Here is a 21,259-nt window from a genome sequence, read left to right on the forward strand (position 1 = left end):
TATGTGTGAGTCTTAATTTGTTACTTATATTTTTCTTAATTTTCTTAATTTAACTTGTTGAACAAATGATTTAACAATTTGTTGCTTATATAAACAATCATCATTTAATTGATTATTACTAAAAAAAGTAATATTTTTAATCAAATTTAATATAACTCAGGTTAAGCATTTACTCTTACAACTTTAGTATTAAATTAAATTTTTGTGTAAAATTTTTAAATTTATGTGACATTATAAAACTCAAATTTAAAATAAATAATCCATTTAAACAATCATGTGTTATAGATTTTTTTTTTTTACTCCAACAATGACACATGTTTTTCTTCCATAAACTTTATGTTTAACATCTTATTAATTTTCAGCAAAAAAATGTCGTTGATTGCTTGTTATATACTTTTTTTTTGCAAAGTGCTGCATCTTAATATTATTACGACGTAAAAGCAAAAGCAAAATAATTGTTTATTAATTTAACTTGTTACTTGTAAAATCAAACCATCTGTTGTGATTTTCGCCGTTAAAGAAACTAGTTTGGGTAGATTGAGTGACACCTAAGTATTGTGCTGCATTATTAGCAACATAAATTAATGCATGAAAAAAATGTATACCTAAGTGATGTAATAGAAAAGTTGAAAAAAAATAATATAAAAAATATAGTTTTTATATCCTAAATGCATTATGTGATTGCATAGTAGTACTATAGACGTAGCGTGACTCCATCTAGTTTGCTAGTTTGAAGGTTAATAAACACTTGAACTTAAAAGTGGTGCTAAGTAATACTGTAATTGGGTAGGTGATATCACGAAACCTTTGGCGACATTCTTTCTTTCTGCATTTTCTGCACAAAATGATAACTTATTAATTTGTATATATCGTGCGTGCACTCCATAGTTTCGCGCCTTCGAGAGAAAAAGAAAGTAACTGCTACCAAAGTTCATACTTTAATTACGGTGATTGAATACTGCAACACTTGCAATGCAAGGCAGCGGAAAAAACTGCCCATTGCTTCTTATTTTGGTACCTATGGCTATTGCTTAGTACAATCTGTGCTGTGCTCGTTTTTGCCGTTTTCCTTGTCTTTGTATAATTGCACATCTCTTTCTTCCTAACTTTTTGAGTTTCTTAGATCATTTTCAACCCTCATTTTAAATGAGTTGTTTACCAATTTTTTTTTATTAAAACTGATGATTTGACAATTTATTACTTAAGTGGATTGTTTATATAAGTAATTATGGTGTAATTGATTATTATGTAAAAAAGAATATTTTTTCCAATCCAAAGTTGAATGTGTTTCAAGTTTTTTTTAGAAATGTGTCTCAACTTAAGTAATTACTCTAGTAATTTTTTTGTAAAATTTTTAAATTTATGTGATATTATAAGACTTATAAATTTAAAATAAATATCTCATTTAAGTAATTATACATTATAGATGCTCTTATTTTCGATGAGACCTAAGATGTGTATCATTTACCTTCAACAAGAAAACTAAAACAAATAGTAGTACACTTAAAAAAACCTAATTTTTTTTTACAAGCAGCTTACATCAAAACATGAAACCTTTGGGAAGCAAAAACTTCTTATGTACAATGAGGCAACGCGCATCCACAACTCTTCCTACCCTGGCATATTAATTTATTTTTATTCAAAATTGCAAAATGCAGTTTTGGAAAGGCAAAAAAAACTATCCACCATGATCTTGGCTAACCCTGCTCCTCTCTTTGCTACCCTGCCTATGATATATCACGTTAGTTTTTGACTTATTGAATCAATTAAGCACTGAGTTTATAACAATGTTAAAACATAACTAACCTTTTTTCTGCATTGCAAGGTTAACTAGTAAAGCTTTATTCTGGTAGTGATTGTGCTTCGGCAAATGGGGCAGCATTCGAGGTTTTCTCCACAGTCACAACAAGTCTGCCAAATGTGAGAAAATAACAACAGTGGGAGAAAAGTTAATATAATGTCCTATTCATATAGTCTTAAGTTCAAGATGAATCCCTCTCATTAACATTCTAACAAAAACTAACATTTATATATATATATATATATATATATATATATATATATATATATAGTCTTAGATTCAAGATGAATCGGTAGCATATAATTGAACATGTTACCTGATGCCCGCAACCAAATGCCATATCCTTCCCATTAGTAAGACAAATCGGGCAAACCTGCAGTTAACCGTGTCATATGTAAACCATTACTGATTTGTTGTAAGTGACACAGAAACATCATGAATCACGATGATCACGGCATATGTCTCGGGATGAAATGAAAGTCGCATCTTAAGTTGAAAAAAGAATGGTCTAAATACCTTATTATCATATGAGCTTCTTGAAGACGATTCTGCGTTTACATTATCATATGTTGGTGTGCTATGCTGAAAACTGTTTGATCGAAAAGATGTTGTGCTGCTGCTAGAAGCCCTCTCATAATGAGGTGGAGGTAGAGGAACCCTGTCTGGTGAATGTCCTCTCCGTGCACTACTTTCATCAATGAAGACACAAAGCAAACTCAGTTTATTAAAATCTTGTATAATAGGCTATGAGTACCATATTTTTCTATATAACATTCATTTATTACCCCAATATGCCAAGATCTATGGTTGCCTTATATTGAGAAGGTATCTCCATCAAAGCTGATAGCGCAAACTCTGTCTCTTTTCTGCTTGAGTCTATACCCTTTGACATTATTTCCGTAAAATTCACAAACTACATGGGACCGAAAATAAAATATTCACATTTCAGCTTAATTTGAAGGAGTATGAAGAAGTAAATGTGGCAAGTCAATTGGACTAAGTGAATTACACCAAACCTGAAAATTGTCAAATGCTCGAGCTGGGATGTTATCATCAAATTCCCTCATCATATCCCACGGTCCATCTCCAACCCCTACCAAAACTATTGAAAGTGGATACCCGCTGCAATTTAAAGAGAGTATGAGAATGCAGGGTGGCAATCCAGAAAAGAGAAAACTACAAAATTTACCTGGCTTTTACAATTGCACCAATTGTCTTCTCTTCCTGTGGACTTAGCTGGCCATGTTGTGTGTCAACACTTCTGGTCACCTGTTGCAAAATTTTAAGTATCAATGTTTTTAGATCTTACACATAGAAGAAAAAAAGGGATTTCTACAGTAAAAGATTAGTCATTGTTGAAGCACTGACAAAATTAAGGGCATTTTAAGTTCATCTTTTGTTCAGATGCATTCATGTATTCAATTAATCATTGCAAAATATTGTAGGGAAGTAGGGGACAGACGTATTTCAGAATTCAGACACATTATGCTAATCTAACAATTATCAGTTTTCTTCTGCGGCTATCAATGTCAAGATGTTTATGTGTTAAGGTAGATATTATTATTATCAATAACAACAGAAACCAAAAAGAAATTGCTTTCGTGAAACTACTAGAGCATTTTAGTTTTTTTTTTTTTTATAAATAAATCTACGCCTTTGAGTTTAGAGTCATAATCATACAGTTAGTGTGAAAACTGCCAATGAAAGATTTGATGACTGGTGTACATTTACACTAGTTTAAAAAATCATCTTTTCAACTTTGTGAAATATGTATTAAAAATACCTGTCCATCAGCAATTATTAGCAGGACATGATATTGGCCACCACTTTGCTCAACTATAGTCATGGCCATCTCAATAATAGGGGCAAATGAAGTGGGTCCTGTCACATAAATGCAATGAGTCATGCTGAGCCTATTTAAAAAATGCAATGTAAGATTATTGGTGAAGGCAACACCTGCTAGACGCAGGCGAGGAACAATATCTCTATATCTTGACAAAACTTCCTCAAATCCATTGCAGAACCTCTCATCTGAATGGAAACTAAAGACATCTTGATCATGTGTTGATGCTGACAGGTAAAAAAAAAAAAAAAAGAGAAAGAATCACAATCAAGTTTGCAATTTGGAAACATTAGCAATCTGAAAGCATGAAGATTTCTATATAGAATTACCATCTCCAAATCCAAAACAAGGAATCAAGTTATCCTCGTCAAAAACACTTAATGTTTTCCCAATGATCGAGATTGCTTGTTCATAAGGATTCTGACCACTTCCTATATGATGTAAACTTTTTCGGTTGAATGACCTCTTCCCTGATTTCAAAGTGATTTATGCAAATTTAATTAATAGCACAACTCACTACAAGAAATCCAAACATCAAGGTATGAGTAAGAGATAAAACCTGTCCACTCGTTGCTCTTTGTAAAATCAATTCCAACAATGAGATTGGAAGATTCCAGGCCAGCATGTGAAAGAGCAGTGGTAACCTGTGCAAAATTATTTCATTATTTGACAAAATAAGGTGTTTTTCTGTGAGTAATAACCGTAAGAATGGAAATTTTGGGGAGTGAAACAACCAATAAGAATTTTCTCATGCTGGTCTCGTTGCACCATGAGAAAAGTAAAATAAAGCAAGCTACATTAAGCTTCATCCAAATATTTTCTCATATCAACCTTGTTGCATTGCACTCTTGGACAAGTTTGTTCCGGGAAAAAGTACTAGCTACTGATCAAGTTTTCTCTTATGTTTGGCCATATCAGACGTTGATAACATCTTTACTGCTACTCATATTATAAAATGAATAAAGGGATGCTCTGCTGATTCTTGCATGCTCAGGAAGAACAATAAAAATGAGAAACAGTAGTCTCTTTACATAGCAGCTTTTCTTAAGCAACTTCATTTCAGCTGAACTTGTTTAACTATATTCAATGACTTGAATTTAAAGCTCATGCCAAGCTTCAAGATCAGCTGAAGTATAAAGGTCTTGTTTTAAAAAAAGAAGGTAGAAGTACAAATAAAGGTTTTACTCGCACTCATAGTAAAAATGTAGCAATTCTAAGCAAGGGTCTCGCAATTTTTTCTCTTTCAAAATTCAGTATTTTTATACATTTTTTTCCTTTTAGAACATGGTCCCCATTGGTCCAAACAAGATCCTTTTGGTGGTCCAGCTCTGGCACTGATTTTGACACTCTTTTCTGTTGGGAAAACATAACATATAACAAAAAGAGGTAGTTCACAAGTTTGTTGTTACACTGAATCCTTATCAAGACTTAAGAACCTAAATACTTCGATTTTCAACGTGGACCATCATAGGCAGAAGCAGAAGTTTGAAGTCTGATTTCAGAAAGAACATAACTGATTCCCTTTCTTTCTTTCTTCTCCTCCCTTTTGTGCTGACTGCTGAGACTTTTATATCGATGCCATTAAGGTAGGAAGTAGATAGACATAGACTAGTTCAAGTCAATGCCATTATGTCCCTAATCCCAAGGTCCCCTATCCCCCTTGCTTACCAAGCACAAAAGTCAATGATGTAAACAAACCAAACCAAAAATGATGAAAAAATGCTCATATATTCATACACAAAAAACACAATTATACCTAAGCAAATCACAACAATTACCTCATCCAGGGAATGGTAATCATCAGCTATTCTTGAATATCTCCTATCCAATTTCCTTTTTGGCTGTGAATAGTCGTGGAATGGAGCCGGTGCACGGTGGTGAAGAGGCGTATGATAAGGATTTTGTTGTGGGTATGCATTTGGTGATTGAGGGTATTCGTAGTCATCCCATGAAGATGAAGAACCAGCAGATCCATATGATGAAACATGCCTTCTTTCAGACCCTTTTGAACTCTTACCTCCCATGATCGACTCCTTTAGAATCAACACAAGCAAAAACAAAAAAACCAAAGCTGTCCAAGTCTCTAGCTGCAATTGGAAACATGCTACATTAATGTTGGGAAACCGAAGGGGATATATGGAGGAGATTTATGCAACGTACAAATTTTCTGGGAAACTAAAACACAGTGATGCATCCGAAAATTGGTTCACGAAATTTAAAAACACTGGCAAATATGAAAGAGAAGACCAAGAAAAAAAAACTCAGGCGCGAACAATGGAACAATCATGACTGAAACAAATGACACCGACCCTGTATCAACCTTAATTTCCACACATGCTACAATGAAACTTAGAACTCAGGAAAAAAATTTTACATACCTCTAGAAGCATTGTTTCCACACAAGAATTGCAAATGAATTGTGAGGGAATTAACAACACGCAGGATGTTAATTAATGTCTCACGCTAATCACGTCAAGTAGAATAGCTTCTCCTTGTTGAACTAAATAGAAGGAAGAGGACAACGAATTAAGAAAGCTCCTGTTGGAAGGAAACTAGCTAGCAAGGTCAAGTCAACAACAACTGTTTAATCTTTTCTTCCTATTCAAACATCTATCTATCTATATTTAAATATGTGAAAGCCTTAAAATCATACTCCAGGACAAATTAATTAACAGTTTAGTCAAGAAGCTTTGTTTACATCGGCATTCAATAAGTAAATGAATGTTCTGTTTACAAGTAAGCAATTATATAGTATTTGTCAATTTTAAATGATGTTAGCAAATTGAGACAAGAAGTTGTCTTTTTATTTATTCATTCATTCATTCAATAGGACGTGGAAGTCACTTCTGTTTTTTCCTCGATCCTTCTCCGTAAAGTTGGCGTAATCACGTAAATATTTTCACGCTGATAAGAATTAAGAAATGTCAATATACATTTTGCTATGTCGACGAGTCCCACTGTTCAAAAGGACCGAAACTTCCAAGAAATACCTCGTCAACTAAACTACTTAAATCAATTAGGCTATTAAGGGCTTTAAGAAACAACTTAATTTGAGTTAGTAACTCTATTTTAATGGATCTATTATTGCTACATAGGATTTAAGAATAATCATTAATTTTTATTCTAATGATGGAACTTTTTTTTTTTTTTGAGATATTTCTAATGATAGAACTTAAGATTTTTATTTAATTTTAACAGGTCTCATTTTATCTCTCTACTCGCACAATAATTTTTATTTTAACTTAAAACGATATTTTCAAATAGTTAAGCACCCTTGGTGATAGTTGCTTGTATAAACAATTTCTATAAGAACTCTGTAACAACCCGTATACTCTAATTGTGTTTTCAAGTTACTTAACTTTAAGAATCAAATTAAGCAATTTTATTGGAAATGCTCTTAGTAGATAAAAACAATGATTTTCATTGGAGATGCATATGAAAAAATTTAGCATTATTTAATTATATCTTTCTCATTTATAAAAAAAAATATAAATTATTCTTTATTGAAACTTGATATCATGAATAAAAGAGATACATTAAAACTAAAACTAAATTTAAATGAATGATAATTTAAGAAAAAATGAAAAGAATAATGTAACATACTCTAAAAATTGATAAGTCAAGAATGATTTGTTAAAAATAACAAAAATTCTCTGATAAATAAAAATTCCTCTATAAGAATACAAGGTTACATGCAAAAACCAAAGAGAAATTAAAGTTAATCTCAATTCATTAGACCAAAAGTCTTTTACAACTCGTATAAATATTCCAACGAACAAAATTTTAAAAGCCAACCACAAAGGCCCACTGAAAGTCCTTCAAAACCAACACAAAAATACACATTCATAAAATCCAATTATAAAAAGCATAAGGATCGGTGATTATGAGTTTTTTTTTTTGGATTTCAAATATAATTTTTAAATAAAACATGTTTGATAAAAATAAAATTGAAATTACTTTTTCAATTATTTTTAAAACCAAAAAAAATATTTTTTAAATTTAATTTTTAGTTAAAATAATACATATTTTTTATATTTGACAATGATATCTCACTCCTGTCATATAGTAACTAATATCATTATTATTATTATTGTCATCATATATAAAATATCTTTAAACTAATTTTAATATAATATAAAACCTTTAAAATAAATTTATTTAAAACTGAATTTAAAAAAAAATTAAAATTAAAACTAAAAACTAATTCTTATTTTAAAACTTAAAAAAATCACCCCAAACAAATCCTAACAAAACCTCTTTTGTTAAGTAACTATGCTAGTTTCATTACTATTCTAAATAAATAAAAATTTTAAAATATAATTTATAAAAAAAATATACATGTGACTAGACAGGTTAAACTCTAGTGATAAGTGAATGGGTTGTTAATAATACTTACATTATTATTTAATATTACTAAGTAGTAATAGAACTAAAAAAAAATCTATAAAGGACTAAAATCCTATTTTACAGTGACAAAAGATTATTAAAAAAAAGAAAAGAAAAGAATACTAAAGGGATCTGTGGCATCAGGGAACACTCTCAGCCCACGCTCGTTTTCGCCTTACCGAGTCTCTGTCTGTCTCCATGTCGCCACTCGTCATCCCTTGCAAACGAAGTTTCCTACCATCACTCCAATAATCCCCTGGGCTCACGCCTACCATTGCCATCTTCACTTCCCCAATCCTAAATCAGCCCCGTCCAATCACATCGCCGTGCCGTGAAACACACTTCCACTACCCATATTCCTTTCTTTTCTACTTTTTTTTTTTATTTATTTCCTTCACTTTCACATTCTTCAATTAAAAACGAGATAAACAATCAATCATTCAATCTTTTTTTTTAACACCACAACAGCACTATTTTTTGAATTGAAATTCCAAGAACTAGACAAATTTTTAATTATCAATTCTCAATAATCTGAAATTCTTCAGAGGCTGTCTGGTAGGTACGGTGTGGTGGTGTTTCTTCATCAATCTATTATCATCAGCCACCTAAGACAAATTCACATTTCATTAGACTTCCTACTTTCTAGGGTTTGTCACGTATTCATATTTATGCTATTAAATTAAATGGCCGGCACCGGCGACCTTGATGCCGATGCGGTACTCAGCGACGTCGAGGACGACGGCGGCGATCCGATTCCGCTCGAGACGAAGGCTCCCTCGCCGGAAGACGTCTCCGTCGAGAAACTCCGGGATGTTCTCGCCGAACTCGATAGGGAGCGGCAAGCGCGCATCGCCGCGGAGAATACGAAGTCGGAATTGCAGGTTTCGTTCAACAGATTGAAGGCGCTAGCACACGAGGCAATAAAGAAGCGCGATGAGTTCGGTCGCCAGCGAGACGACGCCGTTCGGGAGAAGGAGGAGACGGCGAAGCAATTAGAAGAAACCGCGAAGGAACGCGACGCGCTGCGATCGGAGATTGGGAATTCGAGCCACATGCTGGTCACGGGTATGGAGAAAATCTCGGCGAAGGTCAGCAGCTTCGCCGGCAACGCGCTGCCGCTGCCGCGGTCACAGAAATACACAGGCATGGCGGCGGTGGCGTACGGCGTAATCAAGCGCGCGAACGAGATCGTGGAGGAGCTTTTGAAGCAGAACGAGGCGACCGCGAAGGCGAGGAACGAGGCTCGGGAGCAGATGGAGCAGCGGAATTACGAGATTGCCATTGAGGTTTCTCAGCTTGAGGCCACGATCAGTGGCTTGAGGGATGATGTTGCAAAGAACGCTTCGATTGTTGAGGATTTGGAGAGGGACTTAGCTGTTAGGGATCAGAGGCTGAACGAGGTTTCGGAGAATTTGAGTAAGGAGCAAAGCGAGGCTTTGCAGTTGAAGGAGTTCGTTGCTGAGTGTGAGGAGAAGTTGAGTAACTTGGAATCTCGGATGGAATCGCAAAGGCCTTTGTTGATTGATCAGTTGAGTTTTGTTTCCAAAATTCATAACCAGATATGCAATGTTGTTAAGATACTTGATGACGGTGGCACCTCGGAGCTGTCTGAATCGTTGTTTGTCCCGCAAGAAACAGACGTTGAGGAGAATATTCGTGCCTCTTTGGCTGGGATGGAGTCCATATATGAGTTGACCAAGATTGTTGTTCAGAAAGCTAAGGATGTGCTTGAGGAGAAGGATCGTGAGATTAAGAGTTTAGATGAGACGGTGGCTCAGTTAGTTAGGGAGAAGGATCAAATTGGTTCTTTGCTTAGGAGCGCTTTGTCTAAGAGGATGGCAGTTGATCCATCTTCTAGAAAGAGTGAGCTGTTTCAAGCTGCAGAGAATGGGTTGAGGGAGGCTGGGATAGATTTCAAATTTAGTAAGCTTCTTGGAGATGGGAAGGTTGCAGCTTCAAATGACAAGTCAGATACAACGGAAAAACAAGAGGATGAAATATATTCCTTGGTTAAGCATTCATTCCTGTTTCTAGTTTTTAATGAAACTTGTTCTCGTCTTACTTAGCATTTTGAAGACCCGTTAATGAATTCTTTGTGCATGCATGCAGGCCGGTGCTTTGGAGGATGTTGTTAGGGCATCTCAGCTTGAGATCATTGAGCTTAAGCATACTGTGGGTGAATTAAGGTACTTAACATCAAAATTAAATGCACAGTTGTTTGTACTTTTAAGTTTGATAAATGAAAGTCATACCCCGCGATACTGAAGAACTTGCATATTTGCAATTTCCAGTTGTGTTGACATCATTACTTTTTTTCTTTGCATATTGCTTAACTGCATTAAGGGCAGAGTTGAGCTTACTTAAGCAGCATATAGAAGCTCAGGTCAAGGAGCTTGACCATAGAATGCATCGGATAGAGGAACTTGAAGAGAAGGAGAGAGTGGCAAACGAAAATGTAAGCTCAAATTTGTTTTATGAGTTTAATTTGATCTAGTTCCTTAACCATGGACAGTTTATCTTTCACATTTGTATATTGTAGAACATAGAATTTTGTTGTGTATCCTAGGCTGTGGAATTTTTTACTGGACATTTGATTGTATGTTCTTCTCTGTCACAAAGTAACAAGTTGGTCTATTTATAATGTAGATTGAGGGACTGATGATGGACATTGCTGCTGCTGAAGAAGAAATTAACAGATGGAAAGTGGCAGCAGAGCAAGAAGCTGCCGCAGGCAGAGGCGTCGAACAGGAATTTGTGGCACAGGTATGCTATCTATTACCAATATTTGTTGACTTGTTTGCTATATTTGGAGAATGTGACCAAAAGAAAATTTCAGTTGTGCGGTGCCCAAGTAATCTTAGAGTTTAATGCATTTAAAATTTAATTTGTGATTTTTTTATGTCCAACTTTGATTGTGCAATGGTGAATTGTGGAGTTCAAAATTTGCTTTTAGTTAAGCCTATTTGTTTTGGTGTGAAAATCCAATTCTTGCACTTTCCAATGAAAAACACATGTTCCAATGTAAATTTATGACAGATTAATTTGGACACACATCCTAACTATGTTCATTGGTTCAAAATTAATTTTATCAAGATCAATTCTACTCAAAATTAAAACAATGGGCCCTAAATACATTAGCTGGTTGCTAGTGGCATGAACCAACTATCTCAAAGGCTTTAGATATTGGGTGGAAGCAAATGAATGATTTTATATATCTAATGTGTCCCCGCATTAAAAAACCCTTTGGGCCTATAGTGTGGATAACGTGCAGGCTCACTGATAGGAATCTCAGGGAGAAGAGTGGAATGATTGCGTTTGCGTGAATAGTAGTAGTTAGTTTGGATGGTTAGAATGGTTGCAAATGCTACCCACTGAGCTGTTAAGTTCTTGTGTATAAATAAGCACAAGGCAAGATAATGCATGCTTTTCATAATGACCAATAAGAATAGTTCATGAGACCGTGGCTGGAGTGAAAGTCCTCTAAATTCTCCTATTCCTCCATTCATTGTCCCTTTTCTGCATGGCATGTCTTTGATACCTAAGAGCTGCCACTTGTCCTACCTTGAGCTGAAATTTAAAATTTTCACTTTTATATAGAAGAAAGGGGACTATGAAAAACAAACTCTAGTCCCTAATGCCGTAAATACTTTAGTACACCATGTCATGAACTAATTATCCCAAGAATTTAAGTAATTGGTTTGGGAAAATGTTACCTTATTTTCACTTTGTTTTCTGATTTCTCAAACCAAACAGCTTCTAAGCTTTTAGTTGAAGGCTGATTTTATATCTTCTACTAATGACCTCTTTTTTCCATGAATTCCATTGCTACAATCTTTTTTTGTGCATTCATTGTCTGGTGCTCCTTTGGCTCTCTAGCATTATCTTCTCACTGAAAAATTTATTGCTGTAACTACTGCAAGTTGATACTTTAAGTTGAGATCAATAGAAAGCCACCTGTTGGTAGATTTTTTTTCACTGCTATTGTATGTTTTCATCGAATATTCCTAGTCATAATTGCTGTCTGCAAATCTGCAGTTGTCAGCACTTAAGCAGGAACTTGAAGAGGCAAAGCAATCCATGTTAGAATCAGAGAAGAAACTAAAATTCAAAGAAGAAACAGCTGCTGCTGCCATGGCAGCCAGAGATGCTGCAGAAAAGTCTCTTAAGTTAGCAGACTTGAGGTCATCTAGACTAAGAGACAGAGTAGAAGAGCTTACTCATCAGCTCGAAGAGTTTGAGAACAGGGAAGATTCAAGGAGCCGTAATCGGCCTAGATATGTGTGTTGGCCATGGCAGTGGCTCGGCATGGATTTTGTTGGATTTCAGCAGCGACCCGATACACAACAGGAGGCTTCTAACGAAATGGAACTTTCTGAACCTCTATTATAATTGGGCCTTTTCTTTTCTCTTCTTTTTTATTTTCCTTTGTGTATTTATGTTGATTTCTTCAAATTAATATTACAAAGTTGTAGTTTATACCATCAACATGTTCCACCATCTCTTAAAATGCAGCCATGGTGTTTATTGGTTGAGCATTAGACTCCTGTAAAAGTGAGAAAGTCTCTGAAGTCTGAAGTATACAAGTGAGGGTGTGTTCACACGCTTGAATTAAAGTAGGTTAAGTTCATCATACACTTTAATATTAATTAACATAAAATGCATCTTCACTTATTCACTTTTAGAGGTTTTCTCACTTCAGATGAGCTGTTTCCCTGCATTATCATGTTGCAGCTGCTTCTGGCTTGGGTAGCTTGCTATTGTACTTTGGTTGTTTTGAACGAACATGTCAAGAAAGCAATAAACAAATACCCTGTCATTACATTACACTCAAAAGTCTAGACGTGTCCACGGGAAGGTGCGTAAGCCTGACTTCTGTATATGCTCAATATATTACAATTTTTTTGGGTCGGTGCCTAATTGTGTCAATTGAGTTACAACATTTTCAGCTTCTGTATGGTCAATTCTTTCATTGAGCAAATTGGCTTTTGAGGGATCTATGGATTCGTCAGTCTCTCCCTTGTCCCTAGCAAGTCTATATTTGGAACAGGTGGAACAAGTGGATCGGTCAACCACTCAACCTGACAAATCTCTAGTATATCCAATACAATTTTATTAATAAAATTAATTATTTTTTTTAGCTTTATTTTACTTTTGGTACCAAGAGATCCAGACATTTAATTTTGCAGAAGGGTTTTCTTTAATTTAAAAAGAGACTGCATTTAGGGGTGTTCCTCAACCGGGTTAGATCTTCACTCAGTCTTGAAACTATGATGACATTAGATTTTAAGAAGTAAGGAATATATGGGTTTAACTAAAATTGGACCTAAGTAGGACAAGACTAAATTAGTGGCGCGAATTAAACAAAACCATGAATGATGTGACTAAGAAAAATGATGTATTATGTGACTAAGAAAAATGATGTATTGTAATCTAGTCGGCATATGTTGGTTTAATGGCAAGACATGTTTTCATTCGCTTCGTAGGTGTAGACAAATTCTTGTTGGAATAAAAAAAAATTATCAACAAATCATAACAACTACTATGTTATATTAGTTGGAACAATTTTTTAACAGGTAGTAATGTTCTAAACATATTTGATGACCCGTCTCAAGTCCAAGTGCAACACCAAAGATGTTGTTCATGTATGTATAGATTAATATTTTGAAAACGTGTTAAGAATTAAAGAATCACATTTGAGATGTGAAAGATATAATTGTTAATTTTTAAAAATTATATCTTTAATAACGTGAAACCAAAAATGCTAAATCATGCAGTGAACTTTGCAACGGTGGTGGAACATTAATTAAACTTGGAGCATGTTATACGCACCCTATTTTTTTTTTTTTTTCTATATATACGCACCCTATTTTTCGTTGTCTAATTTGGTACGATAATGTATAAGCATTTCACCTTTTAGGACAAATCTTAGACCAGCTGGTCTGTGCCTTGTGGGATATATAAGATAAGAAAAATTAGTAATCACTCTCTGGCCATTAGCTACACATGTCACATTAAATTAAAGTCCCCTAAAATTGTGGATTTGATATTTATTGGCCATTGAACATGATTGATCATACTTGATGTGAAAACTTAAAAAACCACATATCCTTAAGAAACTACTACTACTACTACTTAATAGTATGAACTAATGTTAAAGAAGTTGTTACTAGTTTATAATAAATAATCTCGAATAATTCTCGAGAAGAAGAAAAATAAGATACAAATTTGTGGTTTAACAAAACTACATGTAGTTGGGAGGGAAAAACAAAAAGGCTAACCTTCAAAGATGTTATTTTCAGGAAGAATAGGCAAATTAAGAAAGACCAAAACCCCCCAATTTTCAAGGACTAAAAAAAAGAATACCAATGACATAGAATCATCATCTGTGGTGCTAAATTATTGCTTCAGCGCTTTGTTCTGCATTTCTTTTTGAGCAAAATGCCATCAGGAGGGCGTGTTAGCATGACACTGCAACGGCCATAAAGATTATATGAATACCTTAAGATGCTTCCCAATTTGGACCGTGCCCTGAAAACTCCCCTCACTTCAAGTATAACCCCATTGCCTTCCATTTGTTTCACAAGCCTCTGGCTCTCTCTTAATGGAAGCTGAACTTGACTAGATACCAAATGAATATATGCAAACCTTGATTGAAGCCTTGCAGCATTGAAAGGCTCAACATATTGAGTCGCAATAAGGGTACTTCCATAGTAGAGATAAATGATCACTGAGCTGAAGTCCACATGCACCTTCTTGTTTGGATTTGTGAAGTTAGCCAGCATTGTTAGATCAGCATTGAGTAGATATCCAAGGTCAAGGTATGCAGCATTTAAGGTCACACTAGACACATCAAAATGAGGACTTTGGGGGCGAAAAACCAAGTACACTATAAGGACTATTAAGCCTCCTATGATTATGATGAGCCAAAATATTACACACAAGCAAGCACCTAACCATGTCAAGGGTTGAGACTTCTGTTCCTTAGGCAACTTTATACCGCTGAGGCGGGGATCGCGGTGAGGCTGCTGTCGAGGCTCGGGAGGGACATCGGCCGAGGGAGGAGGTTCTTGAAAATTTACCTTTGGCTTAACCGGCCGGAAGCCTTGGTTTGTTGGCTGTCTACGTGGACTTCTTTGCTTGCCATGGCGTGGCTCTTGGGGAATAGGTGGTGGTGGGTGTGGATGATCTTGGGGAATAGGTTTGGTGGCAGGTTGCAATGGAACATGATCTTCGTGCTGAGGTCGTGTTCGTAATGGAACACGGTCTTCATGCTCAGGTGGTAATGCAACTGGTATAGGTGCAGCTACTTGTGTGGATGGTTTGCCATGGCGTTTTCGTCGTGGCACAAGTGGATAAGGTTCGGTATCATGATCATCTACATATTCAGGCTGTGATGATCTAGAAAAATGAGGGTTGGTTTCTCGACGAGACATGGTGTGGTTGTGCAAAAATGTATGAGGAAAATGAAGAGAAACAGAAAGACAATGCTAAGAGATTGTTATTAAGCTAATGGAAACGAGGACAAATCAAGCCTAAAACAAAAATTAAAGCATATAAAGGGAAAGAGAATGACTTCATGGGAACTTCAAGGATGATTCATGTAAAGGCAAAGAATCAAACATAAGCCACTTATGTGGGGCAAAATGTTTCAATTCTTTATTTTAAATATTTAACACCCGAAAGTGATATCATGTATCACTTATGGATGCTATGCTTAGCTCAAGCCTTGAGTGGATGTGTGAAATTTAGACATGAGTTGCCGAGCTTATTATTCTCCTATAATATAGAGAATTTGAATCCACATTAGAGAACAAGACCTTGTGTGAATTTACAGATGGCATGGATTCTTGGACTATGAAGGTTTCAAAATTTATCATAAAGCCCCCTTCAAATTGTAAAGGTTACGGAAAAGACCTGATCATACATTCTAACTCTCAAGTACTTTCTGTTTCTTGTACCACAAACAAGACTGCGGAAGATACCTTTCCCCTACTTTGGTCCAAAATACGTGGACCCCACCCCAGACACAGACTGCGAATTCTAGCACAGAACAGCCGATTAAAGAGAGGAACTCGTTATGACTTATGAGTCAACATTAAATCAATTTAAAAAGAAATCAATATTTTCAGCTTAAATAAATAAAGCAATATGTTAAATATAAGAACAACCTTAACATACACGTTTCATAAAAAGGATTCAAATTTGGCAAAAATGAAAGGTATATGCCCATAATATAACAAACTCAATTTATTGATGAACTTCAGGCGCTTGGGCATTTTTTTTAACTTTTCCAGCAACTGAAGGAGGCTATAATTTTCAACAGATCGACCAAACAGCACCCCCACCGCACTCTCAATAATAGAAAGAACCAAAGTTCAAAGGCAAAATAATGCAATAGCTACAAAACAACTACACAAAAGTTTGTGAATCCTGTGACTAACATCAATTCCTCAGGTTCATGTCACTGTAGTAAATGCCTCAATTCAATAGTTGGAAAGAATTTTCTCTTCAAAATGCCTCAAGTCAAATGGAGGAACTAGAACTAGGGTTTTTTGTTGCCTTCAATTTTCTATATTTTCCAATATCTGGTCAGATGTGTTGTTAACAGTTCCTAGATGCAGATAAGGCAACGGTTTAGCAAGAGCTTTTCTCCATTGTTACTTTTCAATATTTCTTCCATTTACTCCCCCTCACCCCAAAACAGATGTAAGTATTGTGATATGCACGCATAAATACTCCACCTCAATATTTAACATTCTAACTCCTCCATTCTGACATTGAACTGTGACGGGATAAATCATATAAAAGTCATCTTGCCCGATAAACTACATTTCATAATTAAGCAGAGACGAATGTAAAAAGTAAATATTTTAAAGTTGCTTTCATATTCAATGGCAAGATTCAGGAATTAGAATTATCGGCTTGAAATCATAAATTTAGATAACCAAGCCTTTGATTGTTCCTGGTCTAATTATGTTCAATACTGGATGGGAAAATTTATTTCTTCTTCTGAAATTCTATATTCAGGCAAGTTGAAGTCCAATTTCATTTTGATAACCTGGGATTATATTAGAAGTGGATGGATTCTCAATACAGCTGGGATGAGAGTTTCTAAAATTGGTTTAATATGTGTGAATGAAGAGCTTGAGATACCACATGTAGGAGAAAGATTTATTACTGAAATGAAAATCTTTGAGAAATACACAGTGAATGAATGAAGAAAGGATTTGTCAACCCAGTTTCAATACTGCACTTTTCCAAACTAATTCTAAGATGTAGCAGTTTTGAAACTAATTTCCTAATACAAAGCATTTTCTGACATTTAGCCCCCACCATGGCATTTTCTTAACTATTTCCAATTTTTCTTTCATACTCCAGAAGTTTGGATGGTGGACCCTAGATGATTTATTTCTATTTGGAAATCATCAAGAATCCAGACATGTCCTGCATCCGTACTTTCTTTGTTCCCTCCTTTCTTTCTGTTTCTTCTCCAATTTTCCATCAAACCAATCTGCAAATTGCTTCTTGTGCTGGTTGTGGTTGTCCTTCGGCTGCTCCTGTTCCAAGGTGCAACATTGTCTGGGGTAGAATCTATTGGCAAGGAAATACCAGCATGCAATAAACCAGGGTACATTAGTATCATGCATATAGAATGTTATGGTTCTCTAATAAAAGAATGTGCTGAAATTAAAGGAGTAGAAACATACTTTGGATAAATGATCACAGTGACATTTCTTTGGAAAAGTTTGAAGTTCCATGCCGCAGATACAGGCAGAAGCATCATAGTTAACCAGAAAATAATGCTAATAAAGGTCAGACAAGTTGAATTTTGTAACAGTATAATCCTACAAATATGTATTCCTGTATCCTAATCCAAATCTCAGAAGCCAAACATAATTTGTGATAGCATCACGGTTTTTCAGAAACTAATAAATTTGAATCTTGAAACCTAACAAGGCAACCTAGTGAATCTTTTTTCCACATCCACAATTCTCCGGAGTTACATATGTCTAGACATAGACACAAATAGTAAACCGATGATCTGTTAATAAAGGTTCCAGAATGCTTGTATTAAACCCGAGTTTATTGTTCAACAATTTGCTAGGATGCTAAGGAGAGGCAGCAAAGTAGCAACAAACTAGGCATAAGCCACACCAAGGTGAGATCACCAATGAAAGCGTATCTTCATAGTTCAAACTATGCTCTGCAACCACAAACTTCATCTTGAGGAAACAAGACAAATTTTTACCAACATCAAGGAGTTATCCCAATAAGGGTGCTATACTATTATTAATAGTTAGAACCATAAATGACATAACATGTTCATAACCAAGATTTCTGCTATGCAAGGCTGGACATGAGTCAATCTGAATTGAGCTGCCACTGATGAAAGATTTACTCAAATAGTATCCAGATAGCATAAAACTGACTCAAAGCCACCCTCAATATGAACTCTGAATAAACAACAATTGGGATTTGAATAGGCAGCTGGAGGGATTCCAAACAAATCATCAATTACTGATATTAGTTGTGCTGGGTGAGAAACAAATCCATAGCTCTCAATGTATAACAATTGCCAAGTGTAAATGAATGCTCTATTATATTGACAAATACAATCTGCCAAGTGAATAGTCTGTTGACAATATGAAACAAAACTTGGATACCATTACTTCCATTGGTAGCAAGAAATCATTACAGCACTTCCCTCTGTATGGATCCTTTACAAGAAGCTGGCCTGTGAATTAATAGTATGTTATACAGCATATAAGTATATAGGAGCACAGAGACACATAAAAGGTATGGGATTGCACCACGAGCGTCATAAAAATAGGATAACTTGATTTACAGGCGTCATTACCTGCAGATAACGTTTCAGGTCAGGTTTGCTAAGCCTTTGTGTAACTATATCAAGAGAAAACGTTTTAAGTTGGCTTTCCCATTTGAAAGAAGGGTGTGATGAATTTGAGAGGATCAAAATACAAACTAGTGTCATGTTGTGCCATCACTTGATTGAATGGCATTGACTAGAGTCTCAGAGAGATGTCTGTTAAGTGTAAAGCCTCTCTCCATCATCTGATCCCATACCCTACAGGCCAGTGAAATCTTTTTTCCCCTTATAAGCCCTCCAACTATCAACTTGTAAGTTACCTCATCAGGGTACAAACCTTTGCTCTGCATTTCATCAAATAGATGCATGGCATCCATAACTCTAGAAGTCTTACAAAACCCATTTAGAAGTGCATTGTAAGAGATAACATCTGGATTAACCCCATTCTCCACCATGTCACGAAAAACACTATGAGCCACATCAACCTTCCCATTCTTACACAGATGATCAACTACTGCTGTATAGAATATACAATCGGGAAGAACACGCATCTTTGTCATTTCATCAAGCAGCTTCTTCACCACATGGGTACTTCCTTCCCTCAGAAACGCATCTATAAGTATATTAAATGTCACCATGTCTGGCCTAATCCCCTTCCCACACATCTCCTCAAACAACTCATAACCCTTCCTAGTCCGGCGCGCCTTACAGAACGCCGTAATAACGGTATTATACGAAACAACATCACACATCCCTTTTGTCTGCATCCTCTCCACCATCATCAAATGAGCCCTGTCCACCATATTCGCCTTGCAAAAACCCTTCAAGAGCTCATTATAGCTATACAAATCCGGCTCCACCCCGCTCCTCTCCATGGTCTCCACCAACCTCACGGCCTCATCCACCATCCCTTCCTCACAACAGTAATTCAAGAGTATGTTATAAGTAACCAAATCCGGCACACACCCGGTGCGGCTCATAAACGCCTTAATCTTCATGGCCTTGTCAACCCTCCCCATCCTACAAAACCCATCAATCAAAGCATTATAAACTAAGCTATTAACCTTCACCCCACCCTTGATCACACCAACAACAAGCTCATAAGCCAAATCAACGCGCCCTCCACTGCACAACCCAACAACAAGAGCAACACAGGCTTTATAATCAGGGCTTAACCCTTTGTCAATCAAACGACGCCAAACCTTAGCAGCCTCGTCAAAGCGTTTAGCATTGCACAGCGCGTCAATGATGATGGTGTAGGAAACGACGTCGGGGTCTCTTCCCTTGGAGGGCATGGAGTGGAAGAGTTCGAGGGCGGTTTCTAAGCGATTTTGGCGGCATAAGAGGTTGAGGTAAGTGTTGAAGGCCCAAATGTCGGGGACGAAACCGAGGGAGTCCATGTCGAGGAGGAGGCTGTGGATGAGGGGGAGGTTAATGTTGTTGGGGGCGGAGCAGAGGGCGGAGATGAAGCGGGAGTAGGTGAAGGGGAGGAGGGAAAAGCCGCGGGGGATGACGTGGCGGCGGTAGTAGTGGTGGGCGAGATGGAGGCGGGAGTGGCGGAGGAGGACGCCAATGAAGCGGTTGTAGTCGACGCTGAAGACGCGGCAATTTGATTCGGTCATTTGGTCGAACAGGTAGATGGCTTGGTTGATGAGACCGGCTTTGACCAGTTTTGATATTTGAGAGCGGTATGCGAGGCGGTGTGCGCCAATGCTGCTCTGATACATATCAATCAGGGGTTTCCAAATCCTGATTCATTCATCTCCCTCCCTCCACTGCTGCCTATCCCATTGCTCTCTTAAATCTTAACAATGTATTCAATTTGTTCATTCGTTCCGCGTCATGAGTTATCAACGCAGCAACTAAAGTTATTGAGAGGAACACCTACTGCGTTGAGTGTGTTTTTCTTACGCTTGGTGACACTGGTACTTTTTCTCTTCTCGATTCGAGAAGGAGAGGGAAGACAAGCTCTATTTCTTTCTTTTTCTTTTTTCTCTTCCGTTTTATTTTATGACTAATTAATTTATACCAGGATGTGATTGTGAAAGCATTCAACGCCTGATTGGGCTGGGGCTGGTTGGTTGGGTTAGTATAGTTGCATCAACTTCAAAATTAAAAAAAAAAAATTGTCTCTTGAAGTGATCAATACAATCTGTCAATTTGTGGTGAGGTTGTTTACTTGTAATAAAGTTTAGAAATTTTGATGTTGATAAAATTATTTTTGAACTATGTAAAATAATTGAAATACATATTTAAACTTAGAGATTTTATACTGGAACATGTAACGTTAGACATTATGTTTAACCACTCATGTATTATGTTCAACTAATTGAGGTAGAGTTTTTCAGAATTTATAGGTATTTATTTGAGTTAGAGTGTTTCTTTCCACAACTCAAGAAGC

The 21,259-nt window shown here is 36.2% G+C and overlaps 4 protein-coding genes across 9 annotated transcripts; 1 reads left to right on the forward strand and 3 right to left on the reverse strand.

Moving 5' to 3' along the window:
* Positions 1 to 1,435: 1,435 nt before the first annotated feature.
* Positions 1,436 to 6,348, reverse strand: LOC100800161 (E3 ubiquitin-protein ligase RGLG5). 4 transcript variants are annotated; one of them, XM_006585185.4, is made up of 13 exons: positions 6,023 to 6,348; positions 5,423 to 5,731; positions 4,204 to 4,288; positions 3,974 to 4,114; positions 3,758 to 3,871; positions 3,585 to 3,682; positions 2,991 to 3,070; positions 2,818 to 2,923; positions 2,587 to 2,714; positions 2,318 to 2,489; positions 2,118 to 2,174; positions 1,807 to 1,911; positions 1,436 to 1,723 (listed from the first exon to the last, which is right to left on the reverse strand). In XM_006585185.4, the coding sequence occupies exons 1-12, from the start codon at positions 6,032 to 6,034 to the stop codon at positions 1,831 to 1,833; spliced, it is 1,383 nt and encodes a 460-aa protein (XP_006585248.1). In that variant the 5' UTR covers positions 6,035 to 6,348; the 3' UTR covers positions 1,436 to 1,723; positions 1,807 to 1,830. The 4 variants fall into 4 exon arrangements, with proteins under 4 accessions (XP_006585248.1, XP_006585247.1, XP_040874082.1 ...); XM_006585184.4 differs by having other exon boundaries at positions 1,436 to 1,727; positions 6,023 to 6,347; XM_041018148.1 differs by having other exon boundaries at positions 2,318 to 2,486; positions 6,023 to 6,341.
* Positions 6,349 to 8,181: 1,833 nt separating this feature from the next.
* Positions 8,182 to 13,173, forward strand: LOC100800693 (golgin subfamily A member 4). Of its 2 annotated transcripts, none has more exons than XM_006585186.4 (7): positions 8,182 to 10,039; positions 10,140 to 10,216; positions 10,374 to 10,485; positions 10,677 to 10,793; positions 12,066 to 12,643; positions 12,730 to 12,885; positions 12,977 to 13,173. In XM_006585186.4, exons 1-5 carry the CDS (start codon positions 8,714 to 8,716, stop codon positions 12,417 to 12,419), a joined length of 1,986 nt encoding a protein of 661 aa, XP_006585249.3. In that variant the 5' UTR covers positions 8,182 to 8,713; the 3' UTR covers positions 12,420 to 12,643; positions 12,730 to 12,885; positions 12,977 to 13,173. The 2 variants fall into 2 exon arrangements, with proteins under 2 accessions (XP_006585249.3, XP_006585251.3); XM_006585188.4 differs by having other exon boundaries at positions 12,762 to 12,885.
* A 774-nt stretch (positions 13,174 to 13,947) lies between these two features.
* LOC100819385 (NDR1/HIN1-like protein 13) lies at positions 13,948 to 15,600 on the reverse strand. The gene has a single exon (XM_003532761.4). The coding sequence runs from the start codon at positions 15,461 to 15,463 to the stop codon at positions 14,435 to 14,437; it is 1,029 nt and encodes a 342-aa protein (XP_003532809.1). The 5' UTR covers positions 15,464 to 15,600; the 3' UTR covers positions 13,948 to 14,434.
* Positions 15,601 to 17,189: 1,589 nt separating this feature from the next.
* Positions 17,190 to 20,923, reverse strand: LOC100801230 (pentatricopeptide repeat-containing protein At1g13040, mitochondrial). 2 transcript variants are annotated; one of them, XM_006585189.4, is made up of 3 exons: positions 18,889 to 20,923; positions 17,738 to 18,765; positions 17,190 to 17,621 (listed from the first exon to the last, which is right to left on the reverse strand). In XM_006585189.4, the coding sequence occupies exon 1, from the start codon at positions 20,583 to 20,585 to the stop codon at positions 19,020 to 19,022; it is 1,566 nt and encodes a 521-aa protein (XP_006585252.1). In that variant the 5' UTR covers positions 20,586 to 20,923; the 3' UTR covers positions 17,190 to 17,621; positions 17,738 to 18,765; positions 18,889 to 19,019. The 2 variants fall into 2 exon arrangements, with proteins under 2 accessions (XP_006585252.1, XP_003531325.2); XM_003531277.5 differs by having other exon boundaries at positions 17,738 to 20,923.
* Positions 20,924 to 21,259: the final 336 nt, after the last annotated feature.

Source organism: Glycine max, chromosome 8, assembly GCF_000004515.6.
Source record: "Glycine max cultivar Williams 82 chromosome 8, Glycine_max_v4.0, whole genome shotgun sequence".
Classification (NCBI taxonomy): Eukaryota; Viridiplantae; Streptophyta; class Magnoliopsida; order Fabales; family Fabaceae; genus Glycine; species Glycine max.